Source organism: Eubalaena glacialis, chromosome 18 (assembly GCF_028564815.1).
Source record: "Eubalaena glacialis isolate mEubGla1 chromosome 18, mEubGla1.1.hap2.+ XY, whole genome shotgun sequence".
NCBI classification, from domain to species: domain Eukaryota; kingdom Metazoa; phylum Chordata; class Mammalia; order Artiodactyla; family Balaenidae; genus Eubalaena; species Eubalaena glacialis.
The window spans coordinates 18,814,406-18,839,709 of record NC_083733.1 but is presented as its reverse complement, the minus strand read 5'-3'; the positions used below and the strand labels follow the sequence as shown (position 1 = coordinate 18,839,709).

The 25,304-nt window shown below is 37.6% G+C and overlaps 1 protein-coding gene across 3 annotated transcripts in view; it reads left to right on the top strand.

The window, feature by feature from the left end:
• Nucleotides 1–25,304, top strand: part of NFATC3 (nuclear factor of activated T cells 3) — a 124,677-nt gene that overhangs the window by 21,940 nt on the left and 77,433 nt on the right. For 2 of the 3 annotated variants that reach the window (XM_061173066.1, XM_061173067.1), the window contains exons 2-3: nucleotides 17,850–18,984; nucleotides 20,688–20,850. In XM_061173066.1, the coding sequence (XP_061029049.1) occupies nucleotides 17,850–18,984; nucleotides 20,688–20,850 (1,298 nt within the window). The remainder of the gene's footprint in view (nucleotides 1–17,849; nucleotides 18,985–20,687; nucleotides 20,851–25,304) is intronic. The other variant, XM_061173068.1, reaches the window with a different exon arrangement.

Genomic DNA, 25,304 nt, shown 5'->3' with positions numbered 1-25,304 from the left:
TCTCTTGTTGTGGAGCATGGGCTCTAGGCGCACGGGCTTCAGTAGTTGTGGCATGCAGGCTCAGTAGTTGTGGCTCTCGGGCTCTATAGAGCAGGCTCAGTAGTTGTGGCACACGGGCTTAGTTGCTCCGTGGTATGTGGGATCTTCCTGGACCAGGGATCGAACCTGTTGGCAGGCGGATTCTTACCCACTGCGCCAACAGGGAAGTCCATATTGATAGTATCTTTTTTTTTTTAATTTTTAAATTTTATTTAATTAATTTTTTTATACAGCAGGTTCTTATTAGTCATCAATTTTATACACATCAGTGTATACATGTCAATCCCAATCGCCCAATTCATCACACCAACATCCGCACCCTGCCGCGGCTTTCCCCCCTTGGTGTACATACGTTTGTTCTCTACATCTGTGTCTCAACTTCTGCCCTGCAAACCGGTTCATCTGTACCATTTTTCTAGGTTCCACATACATGCATTAATATACGATATTTGTTTTTCTCATTCTGACTTACTTCACTCTGTATGACAGTCTCTAGATCCATCCACGTCTCAACAAATGACCCAATTTCATTCCTTTTTATGGCTGAGTAATATACCATCGTATATATGTACCACAACTTCTTTATCCATTCGTTTGTCGATGGGCATTTATGTCGTTTCCATGAATCTGGCTATTGTAAATAGTGCTGCAATGAACATTGGGGTGCATGCGTCTTTTTGAATTATGGTTTTCTCTGGGTATATGCCCAGTAGTAGGATTGCTGGATCATATGGTAATTCTATTTTTAGTTTTTTAAGGAGCCTCCATACTGTTCTCCATAGTGGCTGTATCAATTTACATTCCCACCAACAGTGCAAGAGGGTTCCCTTTTCTCCACACCCTCTCCAGCATTTGTTGTTTGTAGATTTTCTGATGATGCCCATTCTAACTGGTGTGAGGTGATACCTCATTGTAGTTTTGATTTGCATTTGTCTAATAATTAGTGATGTTGAGCAGCTTTTCATGTGCCTCTTGGCCATCTGTATGTCTTCTTTGGAGAAATGTCTATTTAGGTCTTCTGCCCATTTTTGGATTGGGTTGTTTGTTTCTTTAATATTGAGCTGCATGAGCTGTTTATATATTTTGGAGATTAATCTGTTATCCGTTGATTCGTTTGCAAATATTTTCTCCCATTCTGAGGGTTGTCTTTTCGTCTTGTTTATGGTTTCCTTTGCTGTGCAAAAGCTTTGAAGTTTCATTAGGTCCCATTTGTTTTTTTTTGTTTTTGTTTCCATTACTCTAGGAGGTGGATCAAAAAAGATCTTGCTATGATTTATGTCAAAGAGTGTTCTTCCTATGTTTTCCTCTAAGAGCTTTATAGTGTCCGGTCTTACATTTAGGTCTCAAATCCATTTTGAGTTTATTTTTGTGTGTGGTGTTAGGGAGTGTTCTAATTTCATTCTTTTCCATGTAGCTGTCCAGTTTTCCCAGCACCACTTATTGAAGAGACTGTCTTTTCTCCATTGTATATCCTTGCCTCCTTTGTCATAGATTAGTTGACCATATGTGCGTGGGTTTATCTCTGGGCTTTCTGTCTTGTTCCATTGATCTATGTTTCTGTTTTTGTGCCAGTACCATATTGTCTTGATTACTGTAGCTTTGTAGTATAGCCTGAAGTCAGGGAGTCTGATTCCTCCCGCTCCGTTTTTTTCCCTCAAGACTGCTTTGGCTATTCGGGGTCTTTTGTGTCTCCATACAAATTTTAAGATTTTTTGTTCTAGTTCCGTAAAAAATGCCATTGGTAATTCGATAGGGATTGCATTGAATCTGTAGATTGCTTTGGGTAGTATAGTCATTTTTACAATATTGATTCTTCCAATCCAAGAACATGGTATATCTCTCCATCTGTTGGTACCATCTTTAATTTCTTTCATCAGTGTCTTACAGTTTTCTGCATACAGGTCTTTTGTCTCCCTAGGTAGGATTATTCCTAGGTGTTTTATTCTTTTTGTTGCAATGGTAAATGGGAGTGTTTCCTTAATTTCTCTTTCAAATTTTTCATCATTAGTGTATATGAATGCAAGAGATTTCTGTGCATTAATTTTGTATCCTGCAACTTTACCAAATTCATTGATTAGCTCTAGTAGTTTTCTGGTGGCATCTTTAGGATTCTCTATGTATAGTATCATGTCATCTGCAGACAGTGACAGTTTTACTTCTTCTTTTCCAATTTGTATTCCTTTTATTTCTTTTTCTTCTCTGATTGCCGTGGCTAGGACTTCCAAAACTATGCTGAATAATAGTAGTGAGAGTGGACATCCTTGTCTTGTTCCTGATCTTAGAGGAAGTGCTTTCAGTTTTTCTCCATTGAGAATGATGTTTGCTGTGGGTTTGTCGTATATGGCCATTATTATGTTGAGGTAATTTCCCTCTATGCCCACTTTCTGGAGAGTTTTTTATCATAAATGGGTGTTGAATTTTGTCAAAAGCTTTTTCTGCATCTATTGAGATGATCATATGGTTTTTATTCTTCAATTTGTTAATATGGTGTATCACATTGATTGATTTGCGTATATTGAAGAATCCTTGCATCCCTGGGATAAATCCCACTTGATCATGGTGTATGATCCTTTTAATGTGTTGTTGGATTCTGTTTTCTAGTATTTTGTTGAGGATTTTTGCATCTATATTCATCAGTGATATTGGTCTGTAATTTTCTTTTTTTGTAGTATCTTTGTCTCGTTTTGGTATCAGGGTGATGGTGGCCTCATAGAATGAGTTTGGGAGTGTTCCTTCCTCTGCAATTCTTTGGAAGAGTTTGAGAAGGATGGGTGTTAGCTCTTCTCTAAATGTTTGACAGAATTCACCTGTGAAGCCATCTGGTCCTGGACTTTTGTTTGTTGGAAGATTTTTCATCACAGTTTCAATTTCATTACTTGTGATTGGTCTGTTCATATTTTCTATTTCTTCCTGGTTCAGTCTTGGAAGGTTATATCTTTCTAAGAATTTGTCCATTTCTTCCAGGTTGTCCATTTTATTGGCATAGAGTTGCTTGTAGTAGTCCCTTAGGATGCTTTGTATTTCTGCGGTGTCTGTTGTAACTTCTCCTTTTTCATTTCTAGTTTTTTGATTTGAGTCCTCTCCCTCTTTTTCTTGATGAGTCTGGCTAATGGTTTATCGATTTTGTTTATCTTCTCAAAGAACCAGCTTTTAGTTTTATTGATCTTTGCTATTGTTCTCTTTGTTTCTATTTCATTTATTTCCACTCTGATCTTTATGATTTCTTTCCTTCTGCTAACTTTGGGTTTTGTTTGTTCTTTTTTCTCTAGTTCCTTTAGGTGTAAGGTTAGATTGTTTATTTGAGATTTTTCTTGTTTCTTGAGGTAGGCTTGTATAGCTATAAACTTCCCTCTTAGAACTGCTTTTGGTGCATCCCATAGGTTTTGGATCGTCATGTTTTCGTTGTCATTTATCTCTAGGTGTTTTTTGATTTCCTCTTTGATTTCCTCAGTGATCTCTTGGTTATTTAGTAATGTATTGTTTAGCCTCCACGTGTTTGTGTTTTTTACGTTTTTTTCCCTGTAATTCATTTCTAATCTCATAGCGTTGTGGTCAGAAAAGATGCTTGATATGATTTCAATTTTCTTAAATTTACTGAGGCTTGATTTGTGACCCAAGATGTGATATATCCTGGAGCATGTTCCATGTGCACTTGAGAAGAAAGTGTAATCTGCTGTTTCTGGATGAAATGTCCTGTAAATATTAATGAAATCTATCTGGTCTCTTGTGTCATTTAAAGCTTCTGTTTCCTTGTTTATTTCCATTTTGGATGATCTGTCCATTGGTGTAAGTGAGGTGTTAAAGTCCCCCACTATTATTGTGTTACTGTCGATTTCCTCTTTTATAGCTGTTAGCAGTTGCCTTATGTATTGAGGTGCTCCTATGTTGGGTGCATATATATTTATAATTGTTATATCTTCTTCTTGGATTGATCCTTTGATCATTATGTAGTGTTCTTCCTTGTCTCTTGTAACATTCTTTATTTTAAAGTGTATTGTATCTGATATGAGTATTGCTACTCCGACTTTCTTTTGATTTCCATTTGCATGGAATATCTTTTTCCATCCCCTCACTTTCAGTCTGAATGTGTCCCTAGGTCTGAAGTGGGTCTCTTGTAGACAGTATATAGATGGGTCTTGTTTTTGTATCCATTCAGCAAGCCTGTGTCTTTTGGTTGGAGCATTTAATCCATTCACGTTTAAGGTAATTATCGATATGTGTGTTCCTATGACCGTTTTCTTAATTGTTTTGGGTTTGTTTTTGTAGGTCCTTTTCTTCTCTTGTGTTTCCCACTTAGAGAAGTTCCTTCAGCATTTGTTGTAGAGCTGGTTTGGTGGTGCTGAATTCTCTTAGCTTTTGCTTGTCTGTAAAGCTTTTGATTTCTCCATCGAATCTGAACGAGATCCTTGCCGGGTAGAGTAATCTTGGTTGTAGGTTCTTCCCTTTCATCACTTTAAGTATATCATGCCACTCCCTTCTGGCTTGTAGAGTTTCTGCTGAGAAATCAGCTGTTAACCTTATGGGAGTTCCCTTGTATGTTATTTGTTGTTTTTCCCTTGCTGCTTTCAATAATTTTTCTTTGTCTTTAATTTTTGCTAATTTGATTACTATGTGTCTTGGTGTGTTTCTCCTTGGGTTTATCCTGTATGGGACTCTCTGTACTTCCTGGACTTGGGTGGCTATTTCCTTTCCCATGTTAGGGAAGTTTTCCACTATAATCTCTTCAGATATTTTCTCTGGTCCTTTCTCTCTCTCTTCTCCTTCTGGGACCCCTATAATGCGAATGTTGTTGCGTTTAATGTTGTCCCAGAGGTCTCTTAGGCTGTCTTCATTTCTTTTCATTCTTTTTTCTTTATTCTGTTCCGCAGCAGTGAATTCCACCATTCTGTCTTCCAGGTCACTTATCTGTTCTTATGCCTCAGTTATTCTGCTATTGATTCCTTCTAGTGTAGTTTCCATTTCAGTTATTGTATTGTTCATTTCTGTTTGTTTGTTCTTTAATTCTTCTAGGTCTTTGTTAAACATTTCTTACATCTTCTTGATCTTTGCCTCCATTCTTTTTCCGAGGTTCCTGGATCATCTTCACTGTCATTCTGAATTCTTTTTCTGGAAGGTTGCCTATCTCCACTTCATTTAGTTGTTTTTCTTGGGTTTTATTTTTTTCCTTCATCTGGTACATAGCCCTCTGTCTTTTCATCTTGTCTGTCTTTCTGTGAATGTGGTTTTTGTTCCACAGGCTGCAGGATTGTAGTTCTTCTTGCTTGTGCTGTCTGCCCTCTGGTGGATGAGGCTGTCTAAGAGGCTTGTGTAAGTTTCCTGATGGGAGGGACTGGTGGTGGGTAGAGCTGACTGTTGCTCTGGTGGGCAGAGCTCAGCAAAACTTTAATCTGCTTGACTGCTGATGGGTGGGGCTGGGTTGTTGTTGGTTGTTTGGCCTGAGGCAACCCAACACTGGAGCCTACCTGGGCTCTTTGGTGGGGCTAATGACAGACTCTGGGAGGGCTCACACCAAGGAGTACTTCCCAGAACTTTTGCTGCCAGTGTCCTTGTCCCCACGGTGAGCCACAGCCACCCCCCGCCTCTGCAGGAGACCCTCCAACAGTAGCAGGTAGGTCTGGTTCAGTCTCCCCTGGGGTCACTGCTCCTTCCCCTGAGTCCCGATGCACACACTACTTTGTGTGTGCCCTCCAAGAGTGGAGTCTCTGTTTCCCCCAGTCCTGTGAAAGTCCTGCGATCAAATCCCACTAGGCTTCAAAGTCTGATTCTCTAGGAATTCCTTCTCCTGTTGCCGGACCCCCAGGTTGGGAAGCCTGACGTGGGGCTCAGAACCTTCACTCCAGTGGGTAGACTTCTGTGGTATAAGTGTTCTCCAGTCTGTGAGTCACCCACCCTTCAGTTATGGGATTTGATTTTACTGTGATTGCGCCCCTCCTACCGTCTCATTGTGGCTTCTCCTTTGTCTTTGGATGTGGGGTATCTTTTTTGGTGAGTTCCAGTGTCTTCCTGTCGATGATTGTCCAGCAGCTAGTTGTGATTCTGGTGTTCTCTCAAGAGGGAGTGAGAGCATGTCCTTCTATTCCGCCATCTTGGCTCCTCCTCGGATAGTATCTTTTGAAGCACAAAAGTTTTTAATTTTTATGAAGTCCATTTCATCTAGTTTTTCTTTTGTTCCTCATACTTTTAGTGTCAAATCTAAGAATACCAAATCTTTCATGCCAAATCTGAGGTCATGAAAGTATACACCTATATTTTCTTCTAAAAGTTTTATGGGTCTAGCTCTTATATTTAGGTCATTGATCCATTTTGAGTTAATTTTTGTGTATGATGTGAGGTGGGGTTCAACTTCATTCTTTTGTATGTGGTTATTCAGTTGTCCCAGGACCATTTGTTGAAAGGACTGTTCTTTCTTCATTGAGTTGTCTTAGCACCCTTGTCAAAAATCAGTTGGCCAGATGCTCAACACACTAATTATTAGAGAAATGCAAATCAGAACTACAGTGAGGTATCACCTCACACTGGTTAGAATGGCCATCATCAAAAAGTCTACAAATAATCAATGCTGGAGAGGGTGTGGACAAAAGGGAACCCTCCTACACTGTTGGTGGGAGTGTTAATTGGTGCAGCCACTATGGAGAACAGTATGGAGGTTCCTTAAAAAATTAAAAATAGAGTTACCATATGATCTAGCAATCTCACTCCTGGGCATATACCCAGAAAAGACGAAAACTAATTCAAAAAGATACATGCACCGCAGTGTTCATAGTAACTCTGTTTACAGTAGCCAAGACATGGAAGCAACCTAAATGTCCATCGACAGATGAGTGGATAAAGAAGATGTGGTGTGTATACATATATATATATATATATATATATATATATATATATATATATATATATGTATACACACACACACATATACAATGGAATGTTACTCAGCTATAAAAAAGAATGAAATAATGCCATTTGCAGCAACATGGATGGACCTAGAGATTATCATATTAAGTGAAGTAGTAAGTAAGACAGAAAGACAAGTATCATATGATATCACTTATATGTGGAATCTAAAAAAGTGATACAAATCAACTTATTTACAAAACAGAAATAGACTCACAGACATAGAAAACAAATATATGGTTACCAAAGGGGAAAAGGGTGGGGAGGGATAAATTAGGCGTTTGGGATTAACAGATAGACACTACTATGTCAAAAAATAGATAAACAACAAGAACCTACTATATAGCACAGGGAACTATACTCAATATCCTGTAATAACCTATAATGGAAAAAAATCTGAAAAAGAATAGATATATATAAGTATAACTGAATCACTTTGCTGTACACCTGAAACTAACACAACATTTTAAATCAACTATACTTCAGTTTTAAAAAAAGGAAAGAAAATCAGTTGGCCATACATTATGCTAAGTGAAATACGTCAGACAGAGAAAGACAAATGCTATATGATGTCACTTATATGTGGAATCTAAAAAATATTGGGTTGGCCAAAAAGTTTGTTTGGGTTTTCCGTAAGATGTTATGGAACAACCCGAACGAATTTTTTGGGCAACCCAGTACAACAAACTAGTGAATATAACAAAAAAGAAGCAAACTCACAGATATAGCGAACAAGCTAGTGGTTACCAGTGGGCGGGGGGGGGGGGCAGTATAGGGTTGGAGGAGTGGGAGGTACAAAGTATTGGGTGTAAGATAAGCTACAAGAATGTATTATACAATATGAGGAATATAGCCAATATTTTGTAATAGCTGTAAATGGAGTGTAACCTTTAAAAATTGTATTAAAAAAATCAATTGTCCATAGATGTTTTGGGTTTATTTCTGGACTCTTAGCTCTGTTTGTTCCATTAGTTTATATGTCTTTCCTTGTGCCAGTACCACACTGTTCTGATTACTGTCGTTTCGTAGTAAGTTTTGAATTGTGAAGTGTGAGTCCTCCTGCTTCGTTTTTCATCTTCAATATTATTTTGGCTGTTCTAGGCCCCTTTCAGTTACATATAAATTTGAGGATTGGTCTTTCCATTTATGCAGAAAAAGTTATTGAAATTTTGGTAGAGATTGTATTGACTCTGTAGATTGCTTTGTGGAGTATTGCAGTGTTAACAATATTAAAGTCTTCCAATTCATGAACAAGGGAAGTCTCTTACCATTTATTTAGGTTTTCTTTCATTTCTTTCAGCAAAATTTTGTAGTTTTTAGTGTGCAAGTATTTTTGGTTAAATGTATTCCTAAGTATTATATTCTTTTGGAGGCTATTATAAATAGAATTTTCTTAGTTTCCTTTTTGGATTGTTCATTGCAGCATATAGAAGCACAACTGAATTTTATGTGTTGATCTTCTACCCTGCAACTTTCCTGAATTTGTTTATTAGCTCTAGTTGTGTTTTGTGGATTCTGTGAGATTTTCCATATATAGAATCATGTCATCAGCAAATAGAGATAGTTTTACCTCTTCCTTTCTGAACTGGATGCTTTCTATTTCTTTTTATTGCCTAATTGCTGGCTAGGACTTTCCAGTATACAATGTTGAATAGCAGTGGTGAAAGCAGGCGTCGTTGTCTTGTTCCTGATTTGGGGGGGGAAAGCCTTCTGTTTTTCATCATTAAGTATGATGTTAGCTGCGGGTTTTTCATAAACACCCTTGATCATTTTAAGGACTTCCCTTTTATTCCTAGTTTGCTGAGTTTTTTTTTTTTTCCATCATGATAGGGTATTGAATTCTGTCAAATACCTTTTCTGTGTTAATTCAGATGATTGTGTGGTTTTTTCTTTCATTCTGGTAATGTGGTAATTGATTTTTGTATGTTGAACCACCCTTACATTCCTGGGATAAATTCCATTTGGTCCTTTTAATGTGGTGTTAGATTTGGTTAGTATTTTGTTGAGAATTTTTGCATCTATATTTATAAGAGATATTGGCCTGTAGTTTTCTTGTGGTATTTTTGTCTTGTTTTGGTATCAGGGTAAAACTGGGCTTGTAGAATGTTAGGAAGTGTTCTCTACTCTTTTGTTTTTTTGGAAGAGTTTGAGAAGGATTGCTGTTAATTCTTATCTAAATGTTTGGTAGAAGCCATGTTGTCCTGGACTTGTTTTGTTGGGGAGATTTTTTGGCTACTCATTCAATCTCTTTACTTGATATAGGTCTCTTGAGATTTTCTGTTTCTTCTGAGTCATTATTGGTAATTTGTGTGTTTGTAAGAATTTTCCCATTTCTTGTAGATTGTCTAAGTTGGTGGTATGCAGTTGTTCATAGTATTCTCGTACATATTTCTACCAGTACCAGTTACAACACATCCTAACAGAGTACACTTAGGTTGTACTAAACTATTTTCTCAACTTTGAAAATATTCTTGCCTGAAGTTGTTCCATGCAGACTATTCATAGAAGGCTGATTTTTCAGTTTAAACTCTGCATTGAGTCTTCAAGTAAATAATAATTAAGTAAAATCAGTAACATTTGGTTACACAGCAGGAGCCAAGGAAAAGCTTGAAACCTTTTGCCTTGTTTTGTAATTGCCTCTTGATGTTGCTACCAGTGTCCTCAATTTTTCAACCAACCATCCTTGCTGATAGTCTTTACTAGTTTATTTTCTCTGAAGTTTCTTCATTTGCTGCAGTCAAACACAATTTAATAAATCACCATTAGTAAGTGGCTTTCTTTGCTTGCCTAACAGATGAGCCATTCAGAAACTTTCTTTGGTTGCAGCCTCATTTTAATTTTTTCTTCTTCTGAAGAAATTCTGCTGTGATAAGGTATTCTGTTTTTTCTCATTTTTTCTCTTGTTTTCCTGTGAGTTGGGAGTATTGTGATGAATGCTTACTGGAAATGCTGATGTATAAGGTATTCTTATAGCACAGCCATAATGTTATTGCACAATAAACATAATTCTTTGCCATCTAATTTGATAAGATAACTCACACTCTACTGTGCCTTAAAAGCATGGCATTCAATTTGAAGTCCACTTTTCTCTTTCCTGTTTTTTAGCGGTAGGTATGTACCAGTAAGTTTTAAAAAATGTTGCAATGCATCAATATGCTTTGCGCTCAGATGCACATAGAACTGTATCACTGCAGTTTGTTAGTGCACCAAGTAACAGTGGGAAGCATTATCTCTCACAGCTACTCAGCTCTACTTTTGTTCCATGAAAGTAACCATAGGTTGTATATAAATGAATGAGCATGGTTATATTCCAATAAAACTTTATTTGTGGACACCAGAATTTGAATTTCACATTATTTTGTGTCATTAAACAACACTATTTTGATTTTTTCCAACCATTTAAAAACCATTCTTAGTTTGTAGCCTGTGCAGAAACAGGTGGTAGGCCAGGTTTGGCCTGTGGGCTATATTTTACCAACCCCTGCTTTACAGTTTAAGCAAATACATTTGTAGGAAACCTGTGTTGCCCAGATTACTGCATGCTTGCCTGGGGCCCCCTGGTGGCTGAAGGGGGCAAATACGTCTCGAGATGGTCAAATTACTGAAGCACCATGAATTTGAGAATTCTAGAGTTGGAAATCTAGATGTAGGACTGTTTATCATAGTGAGATTGTAGTAGCCGCTCATATCATTTCCAGAGCTTGGACTTTGGTGACATTTAGGAAAAAGATAAAACAGCACTCCCCCAAATTTTGTATGCAAATCTCTGCAGTGCTTTAAGACATCATTCTGATATAGAATGTTTCTTCATCTACAGTTTACTTGGGGGAAGGGTGTGGAATTCAGCATTATTCAACACAAAATGGCATTGGTACAATAATTACATTTTAATGAAACTACATCTTCCAAGGGTGACTTTCTTCCCTTCTCCCCCACCCTTTCCCCCCCCCCAAAGGGTTGAAGTTTAATAAATTGATAATTTTTGCTACTTTATCAAGTACATTTCTTTTTTTAAAAAATGAATTAATTAATTTTGGGCTGTGTTGGGTCTTCGTTGCTGCGTGCGGGCTTTTCTCTAGTTGCAGCGAGTGGGGGCTATCCTTCGTTGCAGTGCATGGGCTTCTTATTGCGGTGGCTTCTCCTGTTGTGGAGCACGGGCTCTAGGCGCGTGGGCTTCAGTAGTTGTGGGCTCAGTAGTTGTGGTTTGCAGGCTCTAGAGCTCAGGCTCAGTAGTTGTGGTGCACTGGCTTAGTTGCTCCGCGACATGTGGGATCTTCCCGGACCAGGGCTCAAACCCATGTCCCCTGCGTTGGTAGGCAGAGTCTTAACCACTACACCACCAGGGAAGTCCCTATCAGGTACATTTCTAAGTAAAATTGGATTTTTTTTTTTAACTACAAAAGTATGGTGGTGAAGAATTCAGTGACAGTTTGTATAGTTGGGTGCTGCTGTCTTGCTTTGAACCAAGGTGCCAGCAGTTTTTTAAATTTTAGCAAACTATACATAGCATAAAATCTACCATCTTAACCATTTATAAGTGTATAGTTTAGTGGAATTAAGTATAGTCCCATTTTTGTGCACCTGCAGGGGTGAGTTTTTTAATCTGCCATTTTAAACTTTTTTTTATATATATATAAATTTATTTTATTTTATTTTTTATTTATTTATTTTTGGCTGTGTTGGGTCTTCATTGCTATGCGCGGGCTTTCTCTAGTTGTGGCGAGCAGGGGTTACTCTTCGCTGCAGTGCGCGGGCTTCCCATTGCGGTGGCTTCTCTTGTTGCAGGGCACGGGCTCTACGTGCACGGGCCTCAGTAATTGTGGTTCACAGGCTCTAGAGCACAGACTCAGTAGTTGTGGCGCACGGGCTTAGTTGCTCCGTGGCATGTGGGATCTTCCCGGACCAGGGCTCGAACCCGTGTCCCCTGCATTGGCAGGCGGATTCTTAACCACTGCATCACCAGGGAAGTCCCCATTTTAAACTCTTGATCCAAAAAATGAAACCCTCCTGTTCTGGTCAATCCCAGATTTACTATATATTTATGAATGAAATTATCCTCAAATATAATAGAGATCATGCATTTCCTTTTTAAAACTTTGATGGTTTATATTATCCTTAGAATAAAATTTAAACTCCTTACCACGATCCTTCTAGGTTTTTGCTTCTTTCAGTTTTCCCCCTTCAGTTGTTAGCTGTTGCCATAGTTGACCTTTTGCTTCCTCAAAGAAGCCAAGGTCTTATCTGACTCAGAGTTTGCTTATACTGTCCCCCGGTGTTGGAGCTCTAATACCCATGCCTCTCCACCACCACCTCCCTTTTCTTTGCTTGCTGGTTCCTATGCTACCTTCTCAGAAAGGCCATCCCTGTACTCTCTTTAAAATAGGTTCCTTCTTTAGTCTCTTTCCCACCACTTAGTAATACTTACAGTTTTTAATTTTTGTTTTTGTCGATCTCCTCTGAGACTGTACACTTCATGAGGGCAAGGACCATGCATGTCTTATTTATACCTAGCATCTAGAACAATTCCTAGAAAATACTAATCACATTATAAATAGTTGTTGAATGAATGAACACTTTTTTCACTTGGATTCTGGTATGCCACACTCTTTTGGTTCTTCCATTTCACTGACTGTCTCTTCTTCTTCTTATCCATTCTTTTTTGTCTCCCTGTCGCTAAAGTTTGGAATCCTCTATGCCTCAGTTGCCTGCTTTCTTCTTCTTTTTTTTAATAGATCTTTATTGGAGTATAATTGCTTCACAATACTGTATTAGTTCCTGTTGTACACCAAAGTGAATCAGCCATATGCATACATATATTCCCTCCCTCTTGAGCCTCCCTCCCATCCTCCCTGTCCCATCCCTCTAGGTCATTGCAAAGCACCAAGCTGATCTCCCTGTGGCCTGCTTTCTTCTATATCTATCTCTATCTAAACTCACTCCCTAGTCATCTTTTCTGGTCTTATGGCTTCAAATATTATCTATACATTCATAAGACTCCCAAATTTATATGGCCAGGCTGAGACTTTTTTTTTTTTTTTTTAGGCCGCGCCGTGCGGCATGCAGGATCTTAGCTCCCAGCCAGGGATTGAACCCGTGCCTCCTGCATTGGGAGTGTGGAGCCTTAACCACTGGACTGCCAAGGAAGTCCCCAGGCTGAGACTTTTTAATGTAACTATCTACTTGATATCTCTACTTGGAAAGTTTATTGGAATCTCACATTTAATATGTCCAAAGTAAAGTTTTTTTATTTCGTATCTCTCAACTGTGTCTCATTTTCTCCTTCATTTCAGTAATTAGAAGTACTGTTCTTGTAATAGTTCAGGCCCAAAACCTTGGTGTCATCTTTGAGTCCCCTCTTTCTCCCATTTAATTCATCAGTGAGTTCTGACAGCTCTACCATAATTAAAAAAAAACTCACTTCTTAATGTTTCCTCTACTTTTACAACCCACCACCTCCTGGGTCCTTATGCTCCATTATTTTGCACCTGGCTTATAACAATAGTCTCTTAAATGTATATCAGATTATGTATATCAGATCATGACACTCCTTTGCTTACACTCCTCCAGTGGTTTCTCATCTCGTAATAAAAACCAGTCATTCTACTGGTTTGTGAGGCCTTACTTGAGTAGCCAGTGGCCCCACCCCCCACCAAGCCCTTATCATTTTATCTCCTCACTCTATTCCCACTGGCCTTCTTGCTTTTTCTCATACACTCCAAAAATACTCCATTCTCAGGCCTTTTGCACTCACTATTTCCTATACCCACAATATTCTTCCCCTAGATCTCTGTATAGCTCATTCCTCATATCCTTTTGGTATCTCCTCAAACATTGGAGAAAGAGCCCTTTTCTGACCTAAATTAACTTCCCCTCTTCCCTACTCCATTCTCCTTACTCTATTTTATTTTTCCTTATAGCAAATATCACCACCTGACATTTTACTAGAATATAAGTTCTAAGAGGATGGTGACTTTACTCATATGTAAAGCTTACTCATGTTTTCGGTGTCTACAACATGCCTGCTATATAGTAGCTACTCAAAAAATATTTATTAAATGAATGATCACATTGCTTCTGGTTTTAGGGCAAAATACACATATATGGTTGAAAAGTGAATAGGACAAAGTTAGCACCTGCAAAATGGCAAAATGGGAATACAGAAAGAAACTGGTTAATGACTTTGTTGAACTGAAGAAATAACACCTACACTGGAGATGTTCTACCTTTGGACCTGGTGTTATTGTTGGATGAAAAATACTGCCCCTCCCCCTCAGCTACTTTGAGTTCAGTTTTCTGTTCTTTGCAGCCTACAAACATCATATTTCATACAGAACCATTTTAGTCCTAAATTACACTAAATTTTAAAATAACATCTTGGTTGAAGAAACTGTCTTATGTCCCTCCAGTGTTGCAAATTAAAACAAGTCTTATGAAACAAATGTCTCTGTGTAGTAGGAGTGCTAAAAATGTGTGTGCCCTGTCATCTAGTAACTCTGCCCTTAATTTATCCTTGAAGACTACTTCAAAAGAAGATAAAAAGCTATAGGTATAGAGATGTTCAATGCTACATTATTTATCAGAGTAAAAAGTAGGAAATAACTATGATCATTGACTTTTGACATTTTATATGGCCTTGAAAATTGTTTAGAAACTTTATAAAGCCCAATATAATATGAAAAAATTGAAAGACCAAGTTGTATGTTAAATAGGCAAAACTAATCTAGGCTGTTAGAAGTCAGTATAGTGGTTACTTTTGTGGGAGAGGTAATAACTTGGAAGGGAGCCAAAGGGGGACTTCTGAGATGTTCTTTTTTTTTTTTTTTGAAGTATAGTTGATTTACAGTGTTGTATTAGTTTCTGGTGTACAGCAAAGGGATTCAGATATGTATGTGTGTGTGTGTGTGTATATATATATATATATATATATATATATATATATATTCTTTTTCAGATTCTTTTCCATTATAGTTTATTACAGGATATTGAATATAACTTCCTGTGCCATACAGTAGGACCTTGTTGTTTATCTGCTTTTTATATAGTAGTTTGTATCTGCTAATCCCAAACTCCTAATTTATCCCTCCTCCTGTGTTCTTTTTTTTAAAGGGAGCTATTACAGGGTGTGTATGTTTGTGACAGTTTACCCAAACTATATACTTATGTGTACTTTTGTGTATGTACCTTATCCTTTAATAAAAGGTTTAAAAAAAACCCAAAACTGTTATGGTCCAACTGTATAAAATATATACCCATGTAGACCAGGACATACATGAAAATGTTAAATGTGAGGTGATAGCACTTGTTTACAATTTCTTTGATGATTTTCTTATAGTCAGATAAACAAATTTTTTAACTTTTAAAAAATACTTTTAATTGTGAAAAATATACATATTATGTTCACTATATATTTATTACAGCTTTATTGAGATATAATTTACATACCGTACAATTCACCCATTTAGAGTTTACAATTTAGTGGTTTTTAGTTTATTCACAGAATAGTGCAACCATTACCACAGTCACTGTTGCAACATTTTCATCACCCCAGAAAGAAACCCAATACCCATTAGCAGTCACTCCCCATTTTCCCCCAAACCTCTTCATTTTGTTGTTTATTATTATTTTTTTAATAAATTTATTTATTTTTGGCTGCGTTGGGTCCTCTTTGCTGCCCACGGGCTTTCTACTCTTCATTGTGGTGCATGGGCTTCTCATTGCGATGGCTTCTCTTGTTGCGGAGCACGGGCTCTAGGCGTGCCGGTTTCAGTAGTTGCAGCACACAGGCTTGGTAGTTGTGGCTCACGGGCTTGGTTGCTCCACGGCATGTGGGATCTTCCCGGACCAGGGCTCGAACCTGTGTCCCCTGCATTGGCAGGCAGATTCTTAACCACTGTGCCACCAGTGAAGTCCTTGTTGTTTATTTTTAATAACTTTTCCCTTCAGCTTTTTTTTTCCTTTTTTTCAATAAATTTATTTATTTGTTTTTATTTTTGGCTGTCTTGGGGTCTTCGTTGCTGTGCGTGGGCTTTCTCTAGTTGCAGCGAGCGGGAGCTACTCTTCGTTGCGGTACGCGGGCTTCTCATTGCGGTGGTTTCTCTTGTGGAGCATGGGCTCCAGGCACGCGGGCTTCAGTAGTTGTGGCATGTGGACTCAGTAGTTGTGGCTCGTGGGCTCTCTAGAGCGCAGACTCAGTAGTTGTGGCGCACAGGCTTAGTTGCTCCGCAGCATGTGGGATCTTCCCGGACCAGGGCTTGAACCCGTGTCCCCTGCATTGGCAGGTGGATTCCACTGCGCCACCAGGGAAGCCCCCTTCAGCTTTTTATCTAAGTCACAGATGGGTTTTCTTCTTTGGAGTTCTCATTTCCTTCTTTTCTTGATTCAGTAAGTGGGGTGAGAGAGTGGAGTGAGCGGTATACTTAGAAAGGTATTTCAATTTATTAGGAAATATTTCAGAATTTTAAAAAAATAAGGTTTGTATTGGGTTCTTGCTATATTAGTCATTGTGTTAGGTTGCTTGCCTTAAAATGGTCCTGTGCATTTCAGGTAATACTCTACTCACAGCCTTCCAGTTTTATAGAAAAAAGTGCCTCAGAAAACTGAGGTTCAAGCAGGTTAAATAACTTGTCCATGTTCACACAGTGGTGGAAAGGTAGAGCCAGGGTTTAAACCTAGGGGGTTTTGTTTTGTTGTTTTAATATATGTAAGAACTCTTTACTGAGTATGTTCACTAACCACAGAACATCTTAAAAACTCCAAAATCTAGGACTTATGGAGGTAGTTAAATTATAGGATGCTGGCTAATGACACCAAGAGTCTAAAGACATGTGTTTGTTATTTTCCACTGGTACTTATGTAATTAAATAATGTGATCTACTTGAGTACTTTTGAGAAGAGGCTACAGATTTGTGCTTCTCTTTGTTGTATCTATGAACAGTTTTGTCTTTGGTTTCCCAGTGGTGATCTCTTTGGAAAAAGTGAAGGTGTTCAACCAGCACCTTGTATGAGGGGTTAGTACTTCTTCTGCCTCTGTGAAAATGGAAAATAATCGCTCCTTCCTAAAAGTGAAGTTGCAAAAATACCCTTATTGCTGCAGGTGCTCTCAGTAGGTAATTTGGCAGGACTTATTTAGTATTACTCTAGCAAGGGGTACATTTTAAAAGTTCTGCCTTTATGAGATTACTTTAACAATTAATCAATAGTTAAAAGCCCTGTTACTTTCTAGTTGAGGTAAAGGATCCAGTGGGGTCATGTGGCTTTTGTAACCTGGTTTGCCATGACCAAAGATATGAATTCTTGATGGTGTGACTGAAGGGAAGACCTCTTTCTGTTCATCATAAACATTTCCTGAATTTTATTGCAAGGAAACTGAGGCCTTGGAGAGGTGAAAATATGTGACTAAGCTCACAACTAATGGCAGAGGTAGGCTAGTGTCTAGGTCTCCTGAATTTCAGTCTGTAATACTTTGCATTAATAAACTAGTGTGTATACTTATAATTAAAAACCTTTCAAAGACTCTGCTTTATCCTTTACTCCATTTTAACCTGCAGACCCCAGATGAGGCTGAATTTCTATGATCATATCATTACATAATTCTGTGAATATTTTTTAGAATTATGGATATGATTATTTCTTTTATAAAAGTATTTATTGTTTTCAGATTCTTATTTTGGAAAATACGGAAATACAGAAAAAGAAAAAATTAAATATGTGATAATTATGTATATCTGCAGAAATAATCAGATACATTAAAACACACACACACACCACTCTTCAGTGGAGCTAATGTACATTTTATGTCCCACTTTCTTCCTCTCAAGATTATTATTTACATTCTCATCTAGTAATTTATACATCTAAGATTTCTAATTTCTTGTTTTGTTAATTTTTTTCTTTTTTGTTCCCCCCAACCCCCATAGATCTTGAGCCAGATGATTGTGCATCCATTTACATCTTTAATGTAGATCCACCTCCATCTACTTTAAACTCACCACTTTGCTTACCACATCATGGATTACCGTCTCACTCTTCTGTTTTGTCACCATCGTTTCAGCTCCAAGGTCACAAAAACTATGAAGGAACTTGTGAAATTCCTGAATCTAAATACAGCCCATTAGGTGGTCCCAAACCCTTTGAGTGCCCAAGTATTCAAATTACATCCATCTCTCCTAACTGTCATCAAGAAATTGATGCTCATGAAGATGACCTACACATAAATGACCCAGAAAGGGAATATTTGGAAAGGCCTTCTAGAGATCATCTCTATCTTCCTCTTGAGCCATCCTACCGGGAGTCTTCCCTTAGTCCTAGTCCTGCCAGCAGCATCTCTTCTAGGAGCTGGTTCTCAGATGCGTCTTCTTGTGAATCTCTTTCACATATTTATGATGATGTAGATTCGGAGTTGAATGAAGCTGCTGCCCGATTTACTCTCGGATCCCCTCTGACTTCTCCTGGTGGCTCCCCAGGAGGCTGCCCTGGAGAAGAGTCCTGGAATCAACAGTATGGACTTGGACACTCCTTGTCACCTAGGCAATCTCCTTGCCACTCTCCTAGATCTAGTGTCACTGATGAGAATTGGCTGAGCCCCAGGCCAGCCTCAGGACCCTCATCAAGGCCTACTTCCCCTTGTGGGAAACGGCGGCACTCTAGTGCTGAGGTTTGTTATGCTGGGTCCCTTTCGCCTCATCACTCACCTGTTCCTTCTCCTGGTCACTCCCCCAGGGGAAGTGTAACAGAAGATACCTGGCTCAATGCTTCTGTCCAGGGTGGATCAGGCCTTGGCCCTGCACTTTTTCCATTTCAGTACTGTGTAGAGACTGATATTCCTCTGAAAACAAGGAAGACTTCTGAAGATCAAGCTACCGTACTACCAGGAAAATTAGAGCTCTGTTCAGATGACCAAGGGAATCTTTCACCATCCCGGGAAACTTCAATAGATGATGGCCTTGGATCTCAGTATCTTTTAAAGAAAGATTCATCTGGTGACCAATTTCTTTCAGTTCCTTCACCCTTTACCTGGAGCAAACCAAAGCCTGGTCACACCCCTATATTTCGGTGAGTTGATGGAAATAGATGATGGTCATTTTTCATGTTTATGTGTTATTGGTGGCATGTAACTACATTATCTATATAGAATTATTTGACCGTTTTTCTTCCTCCTCCTTTTTTTTTCCTTCAGTTTCTTCCAGACAAAGTCCACATTTATTTTCCTTTTAGTCTTAAAAGTGTCTTTAGATAGGCTAAAGTTACCATTTTAAAAGTGTATAATGAATTGTAGATAATAGCAAATTAATTACATTTAAGAATCCCTAGAAGGAATTTTCTTGTCCACAAAAGCTTCTTGTAAAAGATTGATTATAGTTTGAATTAAATTACTAATAAAACCACTTGGGAATAGGCTTTTTATATTTTTAAGAACTCAATATACAAGTGAAATTTGCTTTTTATATTTGTGGCAAGTGTTTTTTTCCATAATTTTTTTTTTTTGTCTTTTGACTTTATAAGTTTGTGCTTTTTTTGTTGTTGTAGAGGAATTTTTAAATTTTATATATTCAAGTTTGTCTTTTCCTTCACGGCTTTTGGATTTTATGTTATATTTGAAAGCCTACCCCACTCTAAAGTAACTACAAATAAACAAAAAAACTAACTTTCACAAGTTTCTAACAAAATTTTTATGTATAATTTTTATAATATGTGTACGTAACATATGTAGTATTTGTATTTATAAATTTTATATATATATATATATATTTTTTTTTGAATCTTGAGTCCGGCTAAGGACTGGAGTGAAGACTATTGTAATGACTTTATTTTCTAAATGGCTTATCAGTTATCACAATGCCATTTATAGAATCAATCTAGTCTATAATTGATTAGAAAAGACAACTTACCATGTATTAAATCCCCACACGGAGTTGGGTCTGTTTACTTTTTTTAAAAATGGTTTTTCGTTGGTATGAATGTTTATTTCTGGATCTAGATCTTTAGAAAAATATAATGTGGAATTATGGTATTGAAGATTCCTTTGAGCCCATCACTTTGCATCTGAAAATTATCTTAATCTTTTTAAGGGTTTGCTTGCACAAGTGCAGAAACTCGCTGAGAGTTGATGAAGTTGAGTTGTTGCTTCAGACTAATAAAAATTAATACCTTTGAGCTTCAGAGTAGCTGGTAAAGCTAGGCTGAGGACATTCAAGGAAGTAATGAAATGATTTAGGAATTTACTGTAGGCATGATAGCATTTCAAAGGTAGAAGAGACCTTTAAAGTCCCATTTCACCAATCATTAAGAAGATATTACTTTCTAATACAAATCATTCTAGGTTTGGGTCCATTAATATTTGACCTGTGGACATAGAAGTTGTTTCTTTTCTAATGCCATATTTTCAATGCTAATATATCTAAATGAACCTCTCCCCTTTAAGCTGTTTAAATTATTTTGATTGTTTTTGTAATTATATACACATATTTGAGAAAGTTACAGTTTTATGAAATGTTAGAATTTGTCCTTTTAAAAAATATATATACGAAACTAAAAAGTAGATAAAATTGATTTTATTCTTCAGGTTAAAGAATTATTTCTTAAACACCCACCATATCCAGTGTTATAACTTATTAACTGAAGTTTTGTTTATTTTATTTTATTTTTTGAATACTTTGCTTCAATGATCATGGGAAGAAATGTTGGTGCAAGTAATTTGAATCATTGCTTGACAATACTAGTGTGGTGAAATGCATCTTTGTGTGTTTTGTTTATAGCACGTCTTCATTACCTCCACTAGACTGGCCTTTACCAACTCATTTTGGACAATATGAACTGAAAATAGAAGTGCAACCTAAAACTCATCATCGAGCCCATTATGAAACTGAAGGTAGCCGAGGAGCAGTAAAAGCATCTACTGGGGGACATCCTGTTGTGAAGGTATGAGATTTTGGGGGTGTTTCTGCAGATACCATACATCTGTTAATGATACGGTCTATTCAGTCAGGTACTGCTGAGCCCGAAGAGAGAAAATTTTCAAACCTAGAAAGCTTACATTGAGGTTTTGTGTCCTTGTTGATATAGCAGCACTTCCGCATTGAGGTTTTTTTTTTTTTGCTAGGCTAAAAGATATTCTTCCTGGACTGACTCTCCAGCTGGTGAAACTCTGGGGAAAGATTATAATGGTCAAATAGTTGTTTTTCTGATTTAAAAAAGAAAAAATTGTGGTATGTTTATAAGTACAATACATGCTTGTTTAAAGTCCAAATAATACAGAAAAATAGAAAGAGTAAAGCAATAAAATACCTAAAATCTAAACCCCTCAGAAATAAGCAGTTGTTAACATTTGATTAACATTCCAGATAATTCTCTATGTGTATGTTTAGTGGAAGACTAGATGGATGACTAGAAAAATGCATGGATTTTTTTTAAGGATAGGATTATGTTGGACATCTTTGTAATTAAATTAATTTTTATTTGAATTTATTAGAAGAAAATAAAACTAAAGTGAAATTATTATAATTATATAATATTCGAGTGTATAAAATATAATATGTAAGTTTTGACTCATAAGAATTGAATATTAACTTTAATTTTACTTGAATGAAACATTTAAAAAATGAAACAGAAATAAAACTATATGAACTACTGAATCTTAGATATTGTTCTTCACTCTAAGAGGTCCTAAAAGATCTTTCTAAGGTCAAAGAGATTAAATAAATTATTGAGAGATTGAATTTTTGTTTTAGATTTAGATGGTATAAATTGCTCCCTTCTCTGAAAAATGAGGTAATTGTCTCTCTTAAACTTCTTCCCCCTGCACTACCCTCTACCTCCTGAATTTTGTTGCTTATATTATTCTTCCTTTCAGATCTATAGACATCTCCCTGCCTCATGTCCCACCACTCCTGTTATTTAGCTTAGTCCTATATGTATTGATAGTTGGATTCAGTGATTACTACTAATTCTTTTTTATTTTTTCTTTTTCAAGTGTTTTTGTTTGTTTAAGGAGGGCTTTGGATTCTATATTCCTTGCATTCTTTCATGTTTGAGAATGTTTATTTGTTGCGTTTATATACTCAAACATCAGAGTGGCTATGTATAATAATCTTGATACTCATTTTTTTCTCTTAGTACTTGTCTTATGGCATTGTGTATTGTAGTGGAGAAATTAATTATATCTGAAGTAAATTTGAACTAATACAGTTTATGGGCTATCATTTCCTATACCAGCCATGCTTTGTGATTTATTGTCATTATCTAAACATGTTTTGTAGTTTTGACAAACAAATCTTTACATTTTAGGTGGGTTTTAAAATGACTTGTAGCAAGAAATGTCAGTTCTAGAAAAAGAGATCAGGTTTGTGGTTACCAGAGGCAGGGGGTTGGTGGGGGGGACTGGATGAGGGTAGTCAAAAGGTACAAACTTCCAGTTATAAGATAAGTAGTGGGGATGTAATGTACAACATGGTGAATGTAGTTAACACTGTTGTATGGTATATTTGAAAGTTGCTAAGAGAGTAATTCTCATCACAAGAAAACCCCCTCCCCCATATAACTGTATGAAGTCATGGATGTTAATTAAATTTATCATGGTAATCAGTTTGCAATATGTGTAAATCAAGTAATTATGCTGTATACCTTAAATTTACAGTGCTGTATGTCAATTATAGCTCAATAAAACTGAAAGAAAAAAAAAGGTCAGGAAAACTCAACATAGGAATTTTACCCTTTGTTATCAGAGTTACAGTTTGCTCTTAATGACAGCTTAATTTAGGAGAAGGTTTCTTTGCTTCATTTCTTGTATATTTTTTCTTTTCTTTTTCAAAAATTTTTAAAATTTATTTTAAAATATTTATTTATTTTATTTTATTTATTTACTTTTGGCTGCGTTGTGTCTTAGTTGCAGCACGCGGGATCTTCGTTGAGGCATGCAGGATCATTTGTTGCGGCATGCGGGTTCTTCATGGCTTCTCTCTAGCTGTGGCATGCGGGTTTTCTCTTCTCTAGTTGTGATGCTCAGGCTGCAGGGCGCTTCAGCTCTGTAGTTCTGGCGCGCGGGTTCCAGAGCTCGTGGGCTCTGTAGTTTGCCGCACGCCAGCTGTAGTTGAGGTGCGCGAGCTCAGTAGTTGTGGCACGCGGGCTTAGTTGCCCCACGACATGTGGAATCTTAGTTCCCTACCCAGGGATCGAACCAGAGTCCCCTGCATTGTAAGGTGGATTCTTTACCCCTGGACCACCAGGGAAGCCCCCCCACCTTTGTTTATAAATGGCTGCACCGAGCAGCTTGTGAGGTCTTAGTTCCCGGACCAGGGATTGAACCCAGGCTCTGGCAGTGAAAGCACAGAGTCCTAACCACTGGACTGCCAGGGAATTCCCCATTTCTTGTATCTTTGCCTTTTGAAAGAAGTTATTTACAAGTGCTTAAATAAACAAAATCTTTTGGGAGTACAAGTGATTTGTTTCCACAGTATTCCTTTAATTAAAAACTGATTCCCTGCCAAAATAAGCGGGGCTGGGGAGGGGGAATTCCCTGGCAGTCTGGTGGTTAGGACTCGGTGCTTCCACTGCCAGGGCTCCCTGCTTAAAGGGAGACTAACACTTTGAATATTATCAATGTTTTATATTCTCCTTGTGAGTGGCTTATTTTTTTTTTCTAACTTGTTTCTTTAGAAATTATATCATTCATTATACTTGAAATTATTTACTTAACCAGAGTATGTCTGGAGGTTGATGTTTCTTTTTCAGTCTTCTCCATTACCTATGATGCTCCCTTTCAAATTGAGATTCTTCCTTCCTGCAAGAAAAATTTTCTACATTATGTATCTATATATTTCCTGTTCCATATGTTTTGTCTTTACTTCAGAGACTCCAGTTACTATTCAGATGTTGACTTCTTTGTCTGTCCTCCATATCTGTATTATTTTCTCGGGATACTTTAATGTCTTTTTTTTTTTTTTTTAATAAATCTATTTATTTATTTATTTATTTATGGCTGCATTGGGTCTTCGTTGCTGCCCGTGGGCTTTCTCTAGTTGCGGCAAGTGGGGGCTGCTCTTCGTTGCGGTGCGCAGGCTTCTTATTGTGGTGGCTTCTCTTGTTGTGGAGCACGGGCTCTATGCATGCGGGCTTCCGTAGTTGTGGCTTGCGGGCTCTAGAGCACAGGCTCAGTAGTTGTGGCCCACGGGCTTAGTTGCTCCGCGGCCTGTGGGATCTTCCCGGACCAGAGGTCGAACCCGTGTCCCCTGCATTGGCTGGCGGATTCTTAACCACTGCGCCACCAGGGAAGCCCCCTGCGATTGTGTATTGTGTTTTGTGTTTTGAATTTAAATTGGTTCCTTGGCTCCACTTTCCACTCATTTGATATTTTATCATTATATTTGGTCTCATGATTTATTGAATTTATATTCTTGAATCTTTTAGTGTGGAGCATGCACCAGCAGTCAATTTCTGGGTTCTGTTTCCTGTGTGTGTGTGTTGAGGGGAGGTTTTGTTTTCATTTTTATTGTTTTTTCAACTGTCTTTTGCATAATTTCTTACTTTTTTCCTTAAATAAAAACAAAAACAAAACATGTATATTATGGTTGCATAATTGCCTTGTCTTTTCCTCCCATTTTGTTTGAGAGCTTTGGTCCATAGCCTGAGGCGATTGGGGTAAAGCGGTAGAGAATTAGTTTAGGATAGGCCTTCTTGGGTTTGGCTCAAGAGAGTGAACAATATCATGTATGTGGCCCACTCCCAGTATTCTAGTGTGTATCATATTTTCATGAGCTTTGCTTGTTCCTCTTGTACAACGCAGAGTTCTGAAAGATGTAAGCACTCCTGACCTTTTTTGCCTCTGCCAAAGGCCCTGGAGCAGAATGTAGGATCTTTTCTTCGTGAGGCAGAGTTTTTCCTTGACTTGCCTCAGAGCTGCCTACTTAGAACTTTGATCTACTTTGCTACAAATTAGTTAGCATTCTCTGCTATTTTATTTTCCCACTTTATTACTTTTATTCCATTAATTTACTCTTTAATTTTATTTGCTCACTTTTCCTATTACCGTTCCTGGTGAGTGAAGGTATGGATTGGTTAGCAGCTCTGCCACACTGCATCAGAGTCTTCTGTTTCACAGTCCTCACCACCCCCTTGCCCTTTTGAAGTTTATAGCTCAAAGTTGTTCTTTGTTTGGTTATTACTGGTAGATTTTTGGCTGTTTCCTACCCCCCACACATATACATTTTGTTTATTTTGTTAGGTATTAGGGGAAGAAGATTGTGATACTACTTCATTTCTGTCTTTATCCAGAAGTTCTTTTTCTTTTTCTAATATCAAGAGGAAAATAAGCATTATATGATGAGAGCAGGTCATGCCAAATTGAAAATGAAACATTCCTGATTGTACATACTCTACCA